This window comes from Psittacula echo (assembly GCF_963264785.1).
Source record: "Psittacula echo genome assembly, chromosome: 4".
Classification (NCBI taxonomy): Eukaryota; Metazoa; Chordata; class Aves; order Psittaciformes; family Psittacidae; genus Psittacula; species Psittacula echo.
The window spans coordinates 6739568-6760691 of NC_137738.1; the positions used below are offsets into that span (position 1 = coordinate 6739568).

The 21124-nt window shown below is 43.8% G+C and overlaps 1 protein-coding gene across 1 annotated transcript in view; it reads right to left on the minus strand.

Moving 5' to 3' along the window:
• The window catches only part of TTBK1 (tau tubulin kinase 1), a gene marked incomplete at its 5' end in the record, with an annotated part of 65373 nt that extends 47418 nt beyond the window's left edge, over window positions 1-17955 (minus strand). The window contains 5 exons of the mRNA XM_080616123.1: window positions 467-607; window positions 1096-1169; window positions 10147-10294; window positions 17617-17775; window positions 17905-17955. Of these exons, the coding sequence (XP_080472249.1) occupies window positions 467-607; window positions 1096-1169; window positions 10147-10294; window positions 17617-17775; window positions 17905-17955 (573 nt within the window). The remainder of the gene's footprint in view (window positions 1-466; window positions 608-1095; window positions 1170-10146; window positions 10295-17616; window positions 17776-17904) is intronic.
• Window positions 17956-21124: the final 3169 nt, after the last annotated feature.

Below are 21124 nucleotides of genomic sequence, written 5' to 3' on the forward strand. Positions count from 1 at the left end.
TTTCTGACACTGGAACCTCTGCTCCAGTTTTTTTGGCAATTGCTCAGAAAAGATTAAGAGGATTATTTAGCTAAGTCAAATACATGAAACAGCATTTATTCAAGTGATGGGTCATAGCGCAAGACATCCTTTCCGAACCCCTTTTATAGGAATAATTGGTTGGACTCCAAATGATTGTTTGAAATTAGACTGCTTCGTTATGTGATCTTAACTGGTACAAGTATGACTGACAGCTACTAACCCACCATGGAGCAGCTTCTGCTCATACTAACTAGTTTTCTATGCGCTTAAAGGAATGACAATACTATATTACTAGTCTGTACTTGGAGAAAATAGCCAACGTGTCAGACAGTGCGAGTGTGCAAGAACTAAGCGCCTCCACTGACATCTGCCCATAGTTGGACTGTCTTTGACTCAAGCAGAACAGACAGACACAACCAAACCCCAAATTCCCAAAACAACATACAGGCTTGATGTCGCGATGCAGGAATCCCACAGAGTGAATGGCTTCTATTGATTCCAGAATCTGTTTGCCTAATCGCAGCGTGGTGCTCAGTGTGAAAGTCCCTCGAGGCTGACTCCTCCTGAGATCTGCCAGATTCCGGCCCTGAAACAATCAATAAAACATTTAAACCATCACACACAGCATTTCACAGCTGCAAGTTCTAACGTGCATCCCCCCAAAAGCAGAAATGCTCCTCAGACGGGTGCTCATTTTATGTCTGCTTTATTTCTTGTACAAGATCTTCCAATACTTCGTTTTAACTTTCAAATGCTGTGTTGACTCATAAGAAGATACCAGACCATTACACTGAGAAATCAGCTGATGTACTGTTTGGGAAACAGGCACGGCATGGACAGTGCTGCCTCAAACTGTGTGATGTGAAATATCTTAGCACATCCTGACAAGCGGAGCTATCCCAAGGGAGGGTATCACAGCAACACCCCCCCCCAGTCTTGCTGTCTCCCATTCCACCCACTTTCTCTGTACAACAAAGTCTCTACACCAGTGCTTGGCTGTCTGCTGTCACTGTGAATCCTTCACTGTGATGCCATCTCCATAGGATGGGGGCTGAGGGGAAGCCCAGAACTCACCTGAAGCTGCATGACCACGTAATTAAATTTTTCATTCCTTCCACAGCCAATAAATCTGCAAACATGATCTTTCCCTGAAAAGAAACAGAACACACAAAATGGAAGATGGCAACCCTGTGGCCATGATTGTTGGAAAGATGGTTTCTGATCAAGGGCTTGTAACTGCAAGAGGCATCAGCCAGGGAGCTCTGCAGAACAGACTGACTTTATTTCTACCTCCCAGTCTCATAGCTCAGGAAAGTACTGCCATTCATCAGGAAAACTGCCTGTGAAACAGCCATGAGCGGAAATCCGTGCCGGGGATTCTCAAATCCTCAAACTGACAGAGGGCACAAGTGAGAGTGTGACGAAGTGCAGTTCATACCACCACCACATGCAGGCAACACCGCCACAGTCACCACCATCCCTGAACTACTTGTGGTAGCACCACTACATTTGCCTGTCAGTACTGCATACCGTGGAACAACTAAACTAAGCCTACATCAACAAGGATAAACCCTGATTTTAATAGTCAGAAGCATCTGGAAAAGAAAGATGCTTATGGAAAAAAAACCCTCCATGGGCCCATTAAAGCAATTTCATAATAAAGGAAGGAAATAAACCTGGGCAGTTTCATATTGAGTTCTGGCATGGTGCTAGAGCTACAAACTACATCTATTCAGGCAAAATCAAAACCAACCAGCCACCTCACAACACTCAGCTAGTCCTTCATGGTCATTCTCTGTGTTACAAAATGCAGAGGGAGCAGAGGCTGTGGTTTCAGGTCTTGATCTGTAATGGAGTTGTGATGGTGTGGTTTCTGTATGCTGCATGAGTTTCTCTAACAGCAGACTGTTGATAACAGAGTAAAGGTTCATACACACCAGAGCGGTGAACATTTTGGCTGCTGGTGTGGTTTCTAAGCAGGGAAGGGGGTGAGTACCACTGCAGAACTTTGCCCTGTATGTCTTTGCAGCACTTGAGCAATGGTGATTTTAATTAGTTTTCCAACCAAAGCTTATTGTTTGATACTTCTCAGTTTTACAATTAAAAAAGGAGGAACACAAAGATATACAGTAATCAGTAACGGCACTGCCTATAACCACCTGATCTATTCCTCGGAGCAGGAGGTTGTACTAGAGACATCCAGAGGTGCCCCTCCCAGCCCAAATCATCCCCTTGATCTATCCATGTCAGACACTTATTTTCTTCAAGGCCTGCCTCTCACAACAGCAGTGGCCTCCGACCCCTCTAATCACAAACTCAGCTTAATTCTAGAATCATCAGTCAAGTTTCTTTTCATTCAGTTAATACAGGAAGTATCAAACCCAACAGAATACTGGTGGTCAAAAAAAACCCAGCATGGCACAGCCACCCAGCAGCTCGACCCTGAAGAAAGCTGCATAGGAAAAGCCCAAGTCCTTAGTGACAGAACCTACTTGAGCACTTGGCACTGCCAGGGATTGTAATATGCACAGTTGTGGACATCCAGCTATACAACTGCTTTCACCAGCATTTGAGAAACTGTAGCTATTTTTCATGCTCGTACATTAGAGATGCAATGTACATTATACAGCTATCCTCTTGCCTGTCCACATCAGAATCAGATTTATCAGCTTATCACAGATACTGGATTCACTTCTGTACAGTCTAAAGAAATAGATGATCCATCAGGACTAGAAAATGAGATGAGAGTTATTTTCATCATTATCTAACTTGCTTGGAAACAGTGTCTGTAGCTTGGCAAAGCTGACCTGCATGCAGTTTTCTTTCCTTTGCAGTTAGTTTTACCTCTGGCCAGACAAACTAGCTGACTTCAGGGACTTGTCAACCCAGCTGGAGACAAGGAGTTTTGAACATGAAAGCAAACAAATTCTATGCTGGAAGTCAAGGCTTAAATAATGACATTATCCAATAGTAGTCAACTAGTGTTTAATCAACTCTGTTAGCCTTGCTAGTGCTTCTGTAGTAAATGAATGGACTAAATAAATTAATGAACTAATGGGCATAACAACAAAAGACTGGTTGTCACCTTCTAATCAAACAGTAAAAGGTAAAGCTGCCTGGCCTTGCATGGCATGGTTCCTCATCTCCCTTCCCAAGCCCACTAAAATATTTAAGATGAGCAGCTGATAACAGATCCCACATAGGGCAAGGCAGAATACTGAAGGAGCAAAAATTCAACCCAGCCTCAAAGAAAAGTGTGTTTTAAATCCTCACCCTTCCCTTGACATCACACTTGACGCAGAAAACATGTGGCCCAAATGACAGTTCATTTGACTCTCCCACATGGAAAAATGCAGTGCTAGGCAGAGCTGCATCAAGTGTCTGAATCTGCCATTCTGTGACAGCCTAAAAACCTGCCAAGGGTAAATTACCACGCTTTCCAGATAGTTACATCAAGCTAACAAAATACAAGAGACACATAAAACATGTATACAAAAGTAATAAATTGAACCACAGAGAGTTTAAGGCACCACTTGAACATGAAAGACTCAGATATGCAAAAAGAAGAGGCTAGGACTGGCAAATGAGGAAAAAACCAAGCAAGATCCCTTTTCTTCCCTTATTTTGACAGGAAACCCTTACCTTTCCAACCCCTGGCAGTAAGGGGGACCAAGCAACGCAGCCCTACTTCCCTGTCTGCCGTAGTAAAATCAGGTACTCAAACCCCACAGTGCCTGTGACCAGGCTGCATCTTGCACAACTACTCAATATGCAGAAGATCTCTGCACTGCAGAATAAAATTAATCAGCGTCCTACGCAATGAGATTGGTTCCACTGAAAAGCCGCCTTGACAGAGCGAGTGACAGGCTATGGAGAGCCGAGGAGCATCTGGCTGCGAGCGAGGTCAAAGGCAGGCACGCGGGGCCTCGCACCAGGGCAAAACTGCCACCACGGTGACACAGAGCAGTGCTCAGCACCAAACTAACCTGCCCATTTCAACTGACCACCTGACTGTTCCAAGGAGAATCCCAGACAAGGAAACTGAATGCTGTGGTCACATCTGTATTCTGGGGAGCCTGTGGACCAGAAGGCATCTGGACTGTATGCCTCACATGAGAGCTTTTTGCACTATCCAGGTCTCATAAGCTTTCAGAGAGCTCCGAGAGAGACCTTTCAAGGAGTGCATAAGGACAGGGAGAATACTTCTGTATCCGAGCATTTGCTGCTGGGCCTCACACAGCCCCAGCTGAGCATCCAGAGCAGACACAGTACCTGGTACCTGGTTTTGCATGTGCAGATGGCTTCCACATCCTTCTCTGCAGCAAATAAAGGTGGAGCAAATAATCCATTGGATTTAATCAGGGATACTGGATTACTATTTTTGCAACTAAGGCTGCCACTGGAAGGGCAAACTAACACTGAGATAGCCCATGCCAAGTACCTCAAAAGCTGTGCCAGAGGTATTCTAACAGAGCCACTGTGTTTTGATTACACTCAAAGACCTCAGAAGTGGTAACAGTCTGGATAGTATTTCACAGATGTCCCTTTGCCTCCTGAATGTTCCTCCACAGCAAATCCAAGGTGGGGGACAAAAAAGTCCCAGAGAGAGCAGGCAGGCCTCCATCTGTCTGTATTCCAAAGGGTTAGACAAGCATTGAAGATGAAGAAAAACATCTGCGCTTCTAGAGGTGACGGGACTCTTCCACGTGTTCAATGACAGTAAACCATCCCATTCTTTCCTCCCCATGATTTCAAAGAACGGGAGTCTCAGACTCCTGGTTTATAACAGCAATAAGTTTTTAAAGCAAGCCTCCATACTACTGTACATCACTGCAATTACCATGTGCTGTTCACTGAGTGCCTTTGGGTCTTGTCAACTTTCCTCAGCAAACAGACCCAGGAGCTCCATTCCAAGTACACACCAAACAGTCCCCAAATCCTAAAGGAGACAGTCCAAACCAACAACCGGCCCCTCAGACAAGGGGAACCAGATTAAAGCTAACCCAAAGCAAAATGCCCCAAACACGTGTTGTTTATAGTGTAAAATCCCCAAGCCATATACGCTAGAGATGTACTGGTCTGAGCAACTGCTTCTATCCACTAATCTGCTGGTACTACACTGCTCACTAATGTAGACAGAGCTTAAAGGGTCAAACAGAAAAAACCTTGCAAAGGCCCTTCTTGCTCTCTGGATAAGTTGCTAATTCACTTAGCCATGCAGATCTTACTTCCATTTGCTCTTTAACACATGTGGCCAAAAGGCTTGTCTACGCAGCAAAACACTTGCAAGATACAACTAAAGCAGCCACCTTCTCTGCTGGATCCCTGCTGTATCTGCAAGAAGTATTTTGCCAATGCAGCTTAGCTTGGTTTCAAAATGCCTGACTGCAAAGTAGAAAAGCCCAGTAGGTTAAAATGATGTGCAATCATATGCAATTATCTCACTTCAAGATAATTTTACAGTAGTGATTAAGGTAATAATGTGAGGGCTTGGCACTAAAATAGTATTCTTCTGACAGAGGAGCTGTATTCATGCAGAATTTCCCTGGGCAGATGTGCCAGACTATCCCTGAAATGCTTTCTGAATTTGTTATTTGTCCCTAGTAGGGTAATTCTCTATTAGCTGTCTATATGGTAATGTTTCTTACCATCTTTTTTTATAGCGTTACTTAGATTTATTATCCTTCTACTTGCCAACTGCATACACACATTTCTTATTGCTGTACACTATGAATTTTTCATTCATCATTTCCATATTACTTGTTACTTATGGAAAATTTTAGAGATAAATATATATTACTATATATATTACTGCAGCAGAGTCTACTCTCTCATGTGGTTCCTTGGACTCTCCATGACACCCAGCAGCTCGGAACTGCATAGCAGCCTTCTTCAAGGAAGGGAAAGCTCCTTATCCTTCAGGTAAGGTTAGTCCTGTTTACTCCTTCATCCATGGTAAGGACAGATAAGTCAGAGATAACCAAGCCTGAAAGAAGTGGTGAGTGACTCCAGTAGTCATGCCAAAAGAGCTGCTCAGGCTGGTATTGATAAACAGCAGAGAACTTCACCTACAGCAGACAGTGGGTAAACCCATGGTGGATCTGAAGTAAAAGAGAGTTCTAAGGTCATAATCTATAATGGCCACTGGTTATACAAGGTGGGGTTGCCTGCGTGCACCACAGGGTGAGGATCTGGAAAGACAGACCTGCTTTCAAATGGTGACTCCTTATGCAAGAGACCTGGCATCATGGAGGACCCCATCTACAATGATGACATGGGTAAAACCAGGCACTGTTGAGTGTGTAGGCCTCCTGATCGTCAAAGACAGTAATACACAATGTGATACCGAGGTCAACATTCCTAATGGTACCAAAAAGAGAATGTGATTTCCCTGTTCCCCAAGCAAGATAACCAATACACACTGAGAAAATGGCTTTGGTTCAACAGTGCCAAGGACTAAAATAGTCCATAGAAAGCAAAGAAAAGACAGAAATCTGGTAGAAACTTTTTGGGTAAATGTGTAACAACAGGAAAACCAAGAGCTTCAGATCGTCACCTGCTTGGGCAAGAAACTGTAAACCGACTTCTCAATCATGTTTCACCCAAAGCCTAAAACGGCACCATTGCTGGTGTTTCCCAGCCCCAAGACAGTATAAAGGTTTGAAAGGTTGGTCAGAAGATGATCTACGCTCCTTTGAAGTAACAATACATGTCAGAAAGAACTTTGCCTTTGGCAAAGACATTTATATCCAAACAAAGAAAAAGCACTATGCAGCTAAAACAATCAAACCAAGTAAGAGCAGAACAGAATAACTCTGCAGGGCAGCTGAGGGACACTGAAGTGGCAGTGATCTCGCATACACCAAGCACAAATATCACAGAACCATTAATGTCGGAAGGGACCTCTTGAGATCATCAAGTCCACGCACCCCCACTTCAAGCAGAGACAGTACAGCAGGTTTTCCAGGTCAGCATCCAGTTGGGTTTTGAAGATCTCCAAGGATGAAGACTACTCAACCTCTCTCAGCAGCTTGGGCCAGCGCTGGACCACCCTCACAGTGGAAAACTCCACACAGTGTTTATTAGAAGGTACAGAGAATCTCTAGAACAGTCATTAACTGATTAGTTCCCCAGTTGTTCTGCATGGACTATGATTCAACCTGGTATTCTATGATTCTGTGACGGCCAGCTCAGAAAGGACACTGCGAGGGACCTGCAGCTGTGTTCATTATGTGACTATTCCAGAAAGTATCCCAGAAAGTCTCACTGTTGGCAACAGCCTGCAGTCCAAACCAATAAAGAGCTACTGCACTGAGAGACCAGGCTGCACCCAAATCAGGTCCTGATGCAGGTCTGCAATATGGGCTAATGGTCAGCCTGCTTTATCTCAAACTCTGTGAAGCTCTAGCAACTTGCAAGATCCTGATCACAAGCTCTGAGAAGAGAAGCAGTAGCTCGTGAGTCCTTTAATGTTGGTGTGATACCCAAACAGAAAACAATTCAGCTGTACTATTTAAGAGGACTGCAATGTTCAATTCAAACATAAAAGTAGAGGGGGATTTTAGAAGACACTGTTCCATTGTTTTTCACCCGGAAAACATAAACCAAACACATTACCTATGGTAACACCAACCTCCTCCATCCAGTTGTTTGTAAAGTCAGTCTCTCCCTTTCTGAACTGTTTTTTACCTCTTTGCAAAGCTCACCGTGAAAACATACACAATACATGATTCCCAACTCTCTTAACCTAATTTCTTATTTTAACTCCAGCGTTTATTTCAGGAAGGCATTTGGGGATTAACCTTGAACCAAAAAAGCTGAATTCTTCACAGAACAGCTTGATTTATAAAAACATGGCTGAAGTAATCTGTTGTTCTCAAATGCAGGATAGCTGATGCAGAGCCAATTCTGCTGCTTCTGTCTTTCCTGTCCCTTAATATTTGCTAACTGCTTTGCCAAGGGACTTCACTATTGCCACACGCCACCACTCCCTCTCCCCAGTGCCCAGGATCACACAGTGTACACTGGTGGGTGTTTTCTCAAGCATTTGATATTCTCAGTTTTCCAGACATAAACACTGATGGCAAAACATGAGTATTAGTCAACTCACTGCACATTTTCTGATGCTAGCTCACAGAATCCCAGACTGGTTTGGGTTAGAAGGGACCCTGAAGCTCATCCAGTTCCAACCCCCTGCCACAGGCAGGGACACCTTCCACTAGCCCAGGTTGCTCCAAGCCCCACCCAGCCTGGCCTTAAACACTGCCAAGGATGGGGCACCATAGCTCTGATTTGGTGACATGCTGTTCAAGCATTCCCTGCTGTAGGTGTACCACACAGTGACACTAGCCAGCATGACAGCATCAACTCTTGGTATTCTAATGATCTGCTGTTTTACCCAGTCACACCCTCACTCAATTCAGAGCATTTCCAAGTGTACAACCAAATGCAAAAATCTAAATCTCTGCCTTGCCACCTGCTCTGCTGTTCTGAGATCTCCGTGTCTCCAGGCCTGTCACAGTTCAAGAACAAGCTGCCTCCTAACAATATGGGTTGATTTCTCCTTTGTTTCAATTCTCTTTACCAGCTTAGCTGCATTTATTACAATCCAGTGTATTCAAAAAGGCCTTATCAGTCCTCCTCTTAGCAGGGCTGAAACTGTGGGAAGTCATTTGACCTTCAAGAATAATTCACTGACTCTTAGCTAGAGGCAATCTGCCACAACCATTGAGTAATCCGTTTCACAAGACCTGAAACAATCTCACCCTCTAATTCAACCAGATCCCTGGGGGTTTCATACAAGGGCAGAAGTATAGAAACGGACACAGGTCCACAGCACTATCTCTGAAGGATAAGCCTTGGTGATAAGGATACTAATGCATGGGAAGGTGTTTCCTCATCCAAAACAAGAGGCCTGCAAAAAGGGACATCCCTACAAAAGCATATACTAGAATATATAAACTATACCTGTCAAGAGCTGCTCTTGCCTTCACAAGGAAATCCATGCCCAATGTGCTTTAGCAAAGAGCAGCTCTCCGTTCCTCAAAGACGGATTTGGGAATTCCTAGTTTACATCCTCCTCTAGTGATCAGTTTTTAGTAAAAGTCCCCTCAACGTTCCTTCAGCCAGGAACAACTGTAGCAAGACTTGCTGTACCCTTTGGTGTTAAACTGTAGCTCATGAGCATTGCAAATGCCTTAGGGACCGTGGCTGGCTTCCTTCACACTCTTCTACTAGCTTGCTGAGAATAACTGACTGTAAAGACTTTAAAGGTCTGCACAGGAAGTTTCAACTTTTAGCCTTATTTATGGTTTCACCTGAGCAAACAGCATCTGGCATAAAGCAAGTCTCCCTTCAGTGTGATTGCTTAAGTGGAAGCAGGGTTGGACACAAGTCAAGGCAGGCTCCCATTTTGCTGCTTCCCAGTCAGTTTGAAACCTGCTTATAAGCTTTGCCAGGTTCAGCCATAGAAACTGATGCTCCCAGGGCTGACCTCCACATCCAAACTGATAGAAGGCTGTGTTAGGGAAACTTAAGAATAGTCATATAATTTAAATTAACATAATTCAACCCCCCCCCTCCCAAAACTAAGAGACTTAAAATTACTTCACATCCTCCTTCAGGAGTCAGCTACACAAAAAAACCCAACTAAATGCCAGCTTCCTTATACTTCATGTTATTCACTTCTTGCACTCCTCTACTAGGCAGTCAACCATTTTACTTGGACACTCTGTCATTCTCCCAGTGCTACAGCCACAGACACTGTCCTGGTGCCCAGGGAGGTAATCAGCTACTCTCATTTTTCCATCAGACATTGCTTGCTTTAGTCCTTACTACCTAATCAGTGTCACTAGACTGCACAGACCAGTGTACCACTGGTACAGTTTGAGTCTCCTCATTGTTCCTATAGCCTGGCAGACAAAAATACTCCCTGTAGCTGGATCTCACTACAGAGATTAGTTGGACGCTCCACAGAATGTAATAACTTTCTGAGCTGAAGGACTTAATGTAACATAACATATAGGTGCAAGCAAAGAGAAAAATCATTAACATCTGCAACTTCTGATTCTATTTGTTAACATGCACAGTGACCTTTAGCACTTCTGAGGAGTTTTCAGCTTTTACCTTGCAGCTTTTTCAGGACGGCCACTTCCATCTTGAGAACTTGCTTGGGCTGCTGGGCTGATTCCACCTTCAAGGCCACATTCTCACGGGTCAGCAGATCCATCGCCTCATAGATCTCCCCAAAGCCACCACCACCAATCTTCTTCAACTAGAAAAGAACAAAGAAGTTTGCTACCACATACATGAGAGACATCAAACTGGCTCTCAACAGAGCCAGCCAGTAGCTCCTTTACTGCAGGGGGAGAACAAACTCAGCTCCCAATCTGTGCTGTGCCTGAATCCCTTCACCGCAAACCCAGGCAAAATTCCAGCTACCCACTTGACTGTGCTATGTATAAATTCTTTGCTGTAACAACAAAGAATAAGCCTAGCAAGTGATGACATGTGATACATTTATAAGCAAATGATAATACCCCAATAATGTTCTTGCCAAAATTCAAGGCGAGACCCTTCAAGGAGATGGTAGCACCCCTATCCAGACCTTGGCAGATAAAAACTGTCATTCCTTCTCAGCAAACACATCTCTGCAGTAGAACACAACCATGGTGCTGGAACTAATGCTTTCAAGAAATAAGTTAAATGCAGTTTACATCTCATTCACAGGATTTTAAATTTAGAACCAAACATCCACTGGGATATTTGACAAGATGCTTGACCTGCTCTGTTATTGAGAGTATTTCACTGCCACATTCCAGAGAACTACGAACCACTCAATGCACTACCTCAAAACAGTCATGTATAAGCCACAAATACATCTCCATTGTTTCTCATTCTCTTTTTCTCTTTTTAAAAACCTTAAACTGCAGCAAATAATGCCCTTTATGTCTCTGAGCTGATTTAAAGACTGTTTCACTGGGAGGGTATCACTACATAGAAATCAAAACCATTTCAATAGGCAAACTCAAAGCTACAGATGTCCAAGTCCCAACATATTTGATAGGCATCTACCAGAGGTAGACCCTCTGCCTGTTCTAGAGCAGCCATCCACCCAGAGAGCAAGCTGGGATTATCTGCCTTTCCTGGAAGGTGATTCCTTGATTCTCTTTTTGCAGAGACTTGACAGTACATGCACATATAGTTCCACATATGCATGTATAAGGCAGACTCCCAATATGCTGCAAGTGTCAACGTCTACGCCAGGAAAAGCATTTTATATTTGTTTCTCTTGGATATATTTAAAGCATACTATGCTGCTCAGGAACAAACTCAGGTTTACAGCAGAGCTAGACCAGGGCTCCTTTGATCTGATTAGCACTTTGTCACTGAACATAGCTGCACCCCTTCCTTTCAGCATCTCGTGTTCCCTCTGTTAACAACTGCTCAGGAAGCCCTGAGCACTGCCCCTTTCCAAAACAGCAATAACACCTGAAGAAGAAAAGAAGTTTAAATCAGGCAGATAGTCAAACATGTATCTTTGACAACATTTAATGAGGTTTAGATGATATTTTAGTGTCTTTGGTACTGCAGAAGGCTTGCCGTGTGCATCTGTCCTGTCTGCTGAACAAAGGGCCCTGCCTTTCAAGGGCAGGTTTTTTTCTTCTTAAGGTGACCAAAGCCATTTGCTTTTCAGGCTCCCAGGTCAAGAAGATCAGCTCTGCATGAAGCAGGCATGAACAACCTGACTATCATCTCTGAAGCTATTTCTTAATAACCCTTTGAAAGGCGCTGTCCAGGGTCATACTTCTCCTTTAGCTTGTTATTTTTCCTCACAACCTTGCAGTAGGCTAAACAGGAATATTCATGCAGTAAACAGTCCAATAACTAGGTCACCACATATTATTCATAAGTCATTACAGTGCAGCCCTACTTCTACTTGGAAATTTACACTGAAATGGCCATTACAAATCTTCCTAGCAAAACAATGCTGCATTCAGCATAGCAACAACATGCCAGCTAATACCTCAGCACTCAGTACACAAGATCTTCTGTTGCCAGAGGTATGAGTGACACAAAAGGGACAAGGGGAAAGAAAGGGACAAGGGGGGACAAGGGGGGACAAGGGGGGACAAGGGGGGACAAGGGGGGACAAGGGGGGACAAGGGGGGACAAGGGGGGACAAGGGGGGACAAGGGGGAAAAGGGGAAAAAAAAGGGAAAAGGGGAAAAAAAAGGGAAAAGGGAAAAAAGGGAAAAGGGAAAAAAGGGAAAAGGGAAAAAAAGGGGAAAAAAGGGAAAAAAAAGGGAAAAGTACACAAAAAGCTGCAGAAGGCAAAATAGTTGGGACCTAGAAGAACTTGGAGGAAGATTAAAAAAAGTCTCAGTGGGAAAATGGTAACAGATCAAGAAATCAATAGTAATAAATGTAACACAGCAGAGCTGGGATGGAAAAGAAAGAGGCTACCCAAACATCTTGCTGGGTTGCTAATGAGATCAAGATCAGAGCTTCTGCTGAATATACACACTCTAGCCAATGGATGCACCTCATTGCCCAAGAGCCCTCCAGCTGCCTCTCTTTCCTCACATCCTTTCACACCCTCTTATGGAAATTACTCTCTGGCATACTTTTCCCAGCACAATAGATGGCCCTATTCATCATTACCACCAGCATTGCCATTCTCCTTGAATTTTCAGCAATGTCAAAAGCCTTTTCTTTGTTGCAGAGCAAGATATCTTGCAACTCCAGGTCTTGGCTGAGGTCAGGGGCTTACCACTCATTGCTCAGGTACTCTGGGAGTTCACTGTCTAAGGTGAACTCAGCACAGCCTTCTGCTGGACACAAAGGAGAGATGGGCATATACCACCCAAGAAAGTAAATGAATAATGAAACCCTTAAACACAAAGTCAAGAAAGAGAAGGAAACATCTAACAAGAATCACCTAACTGGTAATAGTGAGCCAGTAGCCCATGCTAAACCTCACTCCTCCAGGAATATTCTCTTCTCACCCTGCTTCCTACCTTCCACCAGTTAACTTACTGTTAAGACTGGGATACAGGCTGACAACACCAGCAGGATTCATTCTACTTAACTGCATGAGCCTGCACATCAGCTGGGTGTCCAGGTTTCCATCACAGCCTGTGGAGTCAAGCGAAACATTCATCTGACCAAACACAGGCCTCACAAGCAGACAACTAAAAGTAAGCAACCTGCATCTCAGACATGAGAGTTCTTTCAGCATCCCACTAACAGCCACACGACCACACAGCTCCTTGCAGTGCTTCTCCCATCTGTTAAGAGGTTTCATGCCACGTTGGAGTAAACTTACAGAAAAGCCATTCTACTTGACCCCTCAGTGTGGCAGTCTCCAACTAGGGGCTTCCAGGAATCCAACACACTGGACTGTCTCTCGGGACTACTGATACAAACCCAGCCATGTCCTGATGAGGGAAGCCATTCCTAAAGCCCCCTGGATGTATCAGTAGTTACAGAGGATGCAGATGGCTCCTTTCAAAGTCTCCTTTAAGTATCCTGAAATATTTTGGATTTATCCTCAAAAGACTTTGCAGCCTGATCCTCCAGAGTGTATTAAAACCCAAACCAACAAAACCCCAACATGCAGCCTTCCCACTGAGCAGAAATCAGTATCTCAGAGGGACAGTTCAGAAAACCAAGGCAACACCCCCCACTTCAAGCAACCAAAAATAGAACTGAATTCCAAATTTAATCTTTTACTCAACAAGCATGTAAGGCACCACTGCTCTAGCCAAAGTCTGCCTTCCAGGAATATTAACTCTAAACCTTTCCAGGAAAACACTCCAGGACCAAGGCACGGAGAGCCAGGGACCTGTGGTGAACGGAGCCAGGGTTAGGGCTGTCACCCACAAACTTCAAACACTAACCAGGTCAAACAGTGGCCTTTTAGGAGCACTTGTATAGTCACTGCAATTCCCACAGCCCAACTCAATGGGTTACTTGATCCAGAAATCATAGGAAACTTGATCAAGGCCTCACCTCACTTAACAAGAGGTGAAGAAGAATGGACCTACATTCACCAAACTCTCCATAGTCCACTCAACTTCCTTAGGAGGACTGGAGTTACATGGATCTCAAGGGAAAGCTAACTTACACACAACAGGCACGAACTGCGAAGTCAATCAGCCACATTCTAAATCATCTGAAGACCTGCCAAAGACCACTTAAAGCAGTTCTTCACAGAGTGAGACTAAACCAGGCCTCAAGACTGACAAAACACCTTCCTTGTCACAAGTTCCCCCTTGGAACCATAAGTGGTCTTTGTGACCAAGGTAAGGTGAAGAGTCCAAAAAAGTCTGTGGGGCTTCTAGCAAGGTTTTTAAAACAGGAGAAGGGCCAGTGTAGCTAAACATTTAGCTCAAGAACCTCAGCAACCTGGGAGAAACCAAAGCATGGTTTGGCACCTGACAACAGAGCATACATGTGTACAAGGGTCACCGGTTGGATTTCAAAGCTCAGTGCAGGAGCTGCCAACTCTGCCTTACTAATAAATCTTAGTTGTGAGTCCCCAGTGCAAAGCATTTAGGTGAAAGATGGAGATACATCCATTCAGCCTTGGCATCTATACCTAATTCAAAGCAAGCACAAGAGAAGTTTGACTTTGTTCCCTCTCTTAAACAAAGCAGTTTACATCATTCAGAGGATGGCTGGATCAATTCACCTTCTAAGGTCTCAACAAAAGCCACATGGTTCCAGGACTGTCCAAATTTCATCCAATCAAAGCATCAAACATATTTGCAAGTAAAGAATGATGATTCGAAAGATTACGTCAGGTCCAATAGAAGCATAAGCATCTCCTGTCCATGCCTTTCTTCAAAAACAAGGACAAAACCATCATTGCTGTCAGACAGCCAAACTTCACTGACTTGGAGTGGCAGGAAAATGAACTACAAACAGGCTAACTGCAGAGAACTACCATCTTCATTTGTCAAAGCTTTGTCAGGCAGCATCTAGGAGAAGAGGAGGAAAGGAATTCAAGGAATACATTACATCAATCTAACATTAGAAATTGGCTCAATACTGGAAGCATGCCAGCACTAAGAACTACAAGGTCCAAGCAGATGCCCAGCCAGAGACAGTCACATTGGGAAGACAAATTACACAAGAAACCTGCTGGCAGCTGAACCCCAGCATCACATAACTGCCACACACCTGCTTGATTAGGAGCCATCACTCACAGCAAAGCCTGTACTGTCCAGCTTGCACACTATGGATTAGATTCAGAGAGGTCTATGATAAGGTGCAAGTGCCCTTGATAAATTCAATGTGCTTGCACCAGAAATCATCTGCGTCCTGGGCTGCATCCCCAGCAGTGTGACCAGAAGGTCAAGGGAGGGGATTCTCTCCCTCTGCTCTGCTCTGGTGAGAACCCCCTACAGTCCTGTGTCCAGCTGTGGGGCAACAATGTAAGGGGGATGTGGAGCTGTTGGAGCGAGTCCAGAGGAGGCCACGGAGATCTTCTGAGGGCTGCAGCACCTCTGCTATGAAGACTGGCTGAGAGAGCTGGGCTTGTTTAGCCTGGAGAAGAGAAGGCTTTGGGGACACTTTAGAGCAGCTTCCAATGCATAAAGGGGCTGACAAGAAATCTGAAGAGGGGCTTTTGACAAGGGCCTGTAGGGACAGGACAAGGGGGAATGAATGGCTTTAACCTGACAAGAGGGGAGATTGAGATGAGACATTAGGAGGAAATTCTTCCCTATGAGGGGATTTCTCCAGTTGGAGGTAGCTGGTTTTGACAACACACCTGCACACTTCTGTATTTTCTAAGGCAGAATCAGTGCCTACAGTTTCTAGCACTCCCCAGTCACAGACTCATGCAGCAGTGAAGTCACCAAATCCCACAGTTAGCGCCTCTACCAAACAAAAGTAGTTTGAAATGTTCCCCTATGACCATAACTGAGCCTATTTTAGACTTTATTTTGAGGTTTTGGTGCTTTTAAGAGTTCTGCGCTTTCCAAAAAACAAAGAAGAAAGAGAGGCAATGGGGGAGTAACAAGAACAGAGCCGGGTGGAACTGTCCAGGGCACCAAAGAGATACAGGCTCGAGGCAAGTCTAACAAAAGGATAATAAGTTGTCTGAAGTGGGCTGTTGAAAATAACACCCACAGCCTGGTAGTGAAGCGAGTTCAAAGGCCTGAGTCTCTCTAGGCCTCTGCTCTTCACAGCCCACTGCAGAGCTGCACCACAGCTAGTTAGCACAAAGAAATGTCTTAGTGCTACTACTACAAATCACTTAGTCCAAACTAGCAAGGTGTCTGCTGGGAGTTTAATGATTCAGACACTGCTGGTAACCCAAGCTAAAAATGGACACGATGGCACATGCGGGATTTACAGCGTTTTCAGCTTTTCAAAAGCAAAGCTTTTAAAGCCAGAAGACAAAAAAATTCACAAAACACATGCAGAATGTAAAGAAGTATAAAGGTAAATGATCCTTTCACGTGTGATATTCCAGTTTCTTTAACTGAGGTGATAACATAACACTACTTCCCGCCCATCCCAGAGACCTCACTTTAAGGCTAAAGAGAAAGCCTTATGCATAAGAAGCACTGCATCCTCTAACAAATTTGGTGGCAATGAAACATGCTCAGAGGATGAGATTCTCCCCATGTCTATTCCACAGCATTCTTGCATGACTCTGGTCAAGCTGCTCAAGCCTCTGCTCACAAGCCATCATTAATCACATAATCATCTGCTGGGTGCCTAAGGCAAGAGCCAGGTTCAATCTATAGGAGTGATGAGCATGATGCTTAGAGCTCATGATGTTTAGTGTGGTTGTGCTTCGGTCATAAATATTAAGCAGTCTGGAAGAAATAACAAAAATCAAGATCTAACTCAATTTGAAGTCCTAGCTATAAAAGCAAGCTAATAGCTCTCTCTTGTATCACCTGGTAAAAGCATGAATAAACCCCCCTAATATATATATATGTCCGACACATACTACAGCATTAAGAAACAGACCTGAGTTTAAATGGCAAACTCACATCATGAATTTAAGTGGATAGCAAGATCTGGAGCCATACAATGATGAAATGGCTGCTAATTCAGTGTACCCCATCCAGCTAGCACAACAGATGAGACAGCTCTCCCATGAAGAACTAAGCCTCTCAACATGTGGTGATGATATTCTAAAAAGTGGCCTAATAAATTGACACAGAAGTTGTACCAACAATCTAATCATGGAATTTCTGACTTTTGAAGCAGGTAACATTCCAACCTTAAACATTTGCTTTTCGATTATTTTATTGTAATGCAACTTATTTATAGGCATGCCTGTAGTATTCTTTGCCACAGTAACTCAAAATCTAAGTTTCTTAATCAAAGATGACTCAGCCTGCTGCAAGAGCTCAATCCCACCTAAAAACCCTCAGCAGGTTTAGACTACTCAAAATACCAGACAGTCTAAAAAACACTACAGCAATATTAACCATCTTCTTGAACACCATACGCCTCCTCCGTCACTTCCCAAAGACCAGCATTAACTAGACAAGTCTCTATCCTGCTACAGTAGGAGAAGATCTGTTTGGGCCACCAAAAAGGAAGCATGAAGCTGGAGCTACTCACCACTTTCCAGCGATCTTTGACCACGTAATTGGCCGGAAGAATGTCGACCTGTTCCCCTCCTCCACTCATGTTTGGTTCGTCCTTGATGACTGCTGCTAGGCACTGCATTTGCCAGCCAGAGAGTATTTTAGTAGCTCCCAATTTAAATGAGCCATTTATCTGGGGGAAGAAAGGGGCAGAGGGAATGAATGACAACATTAGTACAGGTCATGGCAGAAGCACATGCTATACTTCCACATATTTTGCTCATGATCAGATCCAGCCTCTTAGGAAAGAAGGCAAACTCACCTTGCAAACACCTGAGCTCACTCCATGCATAAACTGGGCAGACACAACCATGCTTCAAGTCAGCAGCACAAACTAAAAGGGTGACAATTACTGACCATACCATGCAGGACTCCAGGGCTCTTGGGCCTGACAGCCAACAAGTCAGAGAGAATCTAATGCCAAATGCTGCAAGAGCTGTTATTGTTACCAGGCAAAAAGGTCTTGCTTCACAGAGCAGCTGCTGCATAGGCACTTTTTATGGTTTCCACTGGACAACATCCAACACAAATCAGAAAGGTTTGCCAGGTATTACATTCAATAAGCCTAAAAGCATCTGAATAGGATAGAAGGGCCTTTACAGAGCAAGGATTACAGACAGTCTCACTGTGATGAAGAGCCAAGCAAAGAAGACAGGGACGGTTAGAAAGGGCTTCAGCCATGTATGAATTAGTCTTCCTCAGAGCATACACACAATGCTAAAAAGGATTAAGTTAAAATACACAGATATATCTTGTTCCTGTGGGTTTGTGTTCTACCTCACACCCCTTTTCCCTGCTTTTAGAGGGAGCTCCAGACAGCTTATGCTGCAAATTAATTTTGGTTTGAGGGTTTTTTGGTTATAATTCTTCTACAAAAATGACTTTCAGCTACACGCTAGCTTCACTTTCCTGGAAGAGAATGAATTGAAACAGGACGAATAAGATCCTCCTAATGCATTTCATCTCTTCCTGTAAGGTATTCTTCTGACTTTAGAAGTAGGCCAGATCTTTTATTAAGCATGGACCTTTTATTAAGCTTTCCTGGCAGTTGTGGTGTCCTTCCCCTCTCAAATATGAAATATTTTCCTTCCTAAAAATGAGTATTACTGTAGCACTGACTGCAGACTTGAATCAGATTCACAAACATAAATGCCAAATTAGACAAAAAAGAAGATTAGAGCTGGTCATTCAACTACTACACTTCTTCAGGCCCCGAAAAAAGGAACAAGTCACCAGTGAATTAGGAGCTCAAACAAAATGCTCATTCCCCAGCAATAAAAGGGCTGAGAAAGAAGAATAGAAAGTGACCAGCATGTAGCGTGCACAAGGAAGCAGCAGACAGAAGTACGTCAGAAGCGCAAGACGGAGGATGATCAAACGTTGTCTCAGAGAGATCTTCTCAAAAGATCTTCACAAAAGATGATTTCATTCTAGATATAGAAGGTAACTACACGGAATAAAGGAGCAGCAGACTAATGCAGTAAGAGGGCTGCTGAGAAATGCTCAAATAATCCGACATCTGCTAAAGGACAATCAAAATGATAGAAGAGAAAGAAGAAGAAAATAAATAGTAAAGAAATTCAGAAGAAAAGTGCTGCAAAACACTCTGAATTCTCATAGAAAGAGTTCTGCACCTGTAGCAGCCCTTTCAGTCTCCAGATACTGAAGGAAGAAACCGCAAAGCTCTCCAATGAGAAAGTACCTGCTGTGTCTGGCAACAGCGCTGGTGCTTCTTCCTCCTAATGAGCAAGCCTAATGCCATGCCCAGGCTACTTTATGCTCACCAGAACACCTGAACTGATCATCCCTAAGCTACCAGTGAGTTTTGCATATGCTGTGCAGCTCCCTACAGACTGCACAGGAGAGAGAACCCCTGCCAAAATCTCTTCTAAGGGTAGCTTTTCTCCTGTTATTTAAAGAAAAGTAATTTACAGCCTCTCCCAAGCCCTCAATGTTAACACACTGGTACAGAAGAATGTATCGTATCCCTGTTCTTCCAAGTCTTTTGGCATCACCTCATGAAGACAAGTACAGCTCAATGCAGGCTCTGGACTGCAACGGGTAAAAAGGCAGCTCGAGATCCAGGATGTGGAGTGGTAGTAGCAGCAAAGAGAGATACAAGGAAGTCTAAGAGTTTTCCAGAAGAAATCTGCCATGATTTTTCCATTTTGAAGCAGAACACCCAAAAGTACGTATGATGCACAATGTACACATTAGTGATTCTCTTCATCAGGGACACTAGCAATAGGACAAGGGGCAATGGGTTTAAGTGTGAGTGTGGTGAGGCACTGGCACAGGTTGCCCAGAGAAGTGGTAAATGCTCCATCACTGGCAGTGTTCAAGGCCAGCCTGGACAGAACCTTGGGTGACACGGTCTGCTGGGAGCTGTCCCTGCCCATGGATGGGGGTTGGAACTGGTTGATCTTAGGTCCTTTCCAACCCTCACTATTCTGATTCTATGATTTCAGTCTAGTGACCGCTGGTGGAAAGTAATCCTAAGGAATCACTTCAGAGGAGAAACACAGCGTGAAAGTCTGTGAGCACTATCCAAGCTAGAGCTGCTTTCCCTTGTGCACTATGCCATGTTCCTTTATCAGTGTTATAATACATGTGTACAAAGTAGAGAATGGGTTTGTTATTTAAAGGAGTCACATTTTCACTGGCTTTGGAACAGATCAAAATCCTCCTTGACACTCCCATTAACTGCAGCCATTTGGCAATAGGGAATTACAGACGTAAGCTTACGGATATGCTCTGGTATAGCCAGAGTGAAAACAAACCAGCCATACCAAAAGGCAATTGAATTACAGCTTGAGACAAATTTCAAGCTGTTTTAGATCACAGTAGCAGCACAAAGCAGTGTTAACATATCAAAAGTTTATTCCTGAGGGCAAAAAAGATGAAATTACCTTAGGGCAGAATAAATAGCACATTTAAATTATGCTTTTAACTTATGCATTACTGTAATACTTTTAAAATCAATAAAATACAGTGTCAATATCGTTTGACTAACATCAAAGCCTGCAGCTAGCCCCCTGCTACAGCTGGATTGGTTAATGTAGCTACAGAAGGAAGGTGGTGAAGAATGGTCAGTGCGGGAAAGGTGAAGCACTACCACCTCCTCCCCAACAGACAGCAGAGAACACAATTTCTGCATGTTAAATATTAACTGATGTGAAAGGTAACTGGAGGAGAGATGGACGGATTCTACCTCTCCAACTCAGTAAAGCTGCTCCTGATTCAAAAGCTGACCAAGCATATGAACTTTGATGTATCTGCATCACTCTTGGCTTTAAAATGTACAGACCATAAACACGTAGAGATGCATCATTTTGAAGATAGTGACTGAGAAGACAAGAACTTTCAGGCTGTCCTTTCCTGTAGGCAATGTACAGATTGTCAAGAAATGACTGTACCATGAAAACAGGCAAGAGAGCTGAGCAATCCTAGGAGACTAAAACTGACTTCCTAGAAATAGGAAT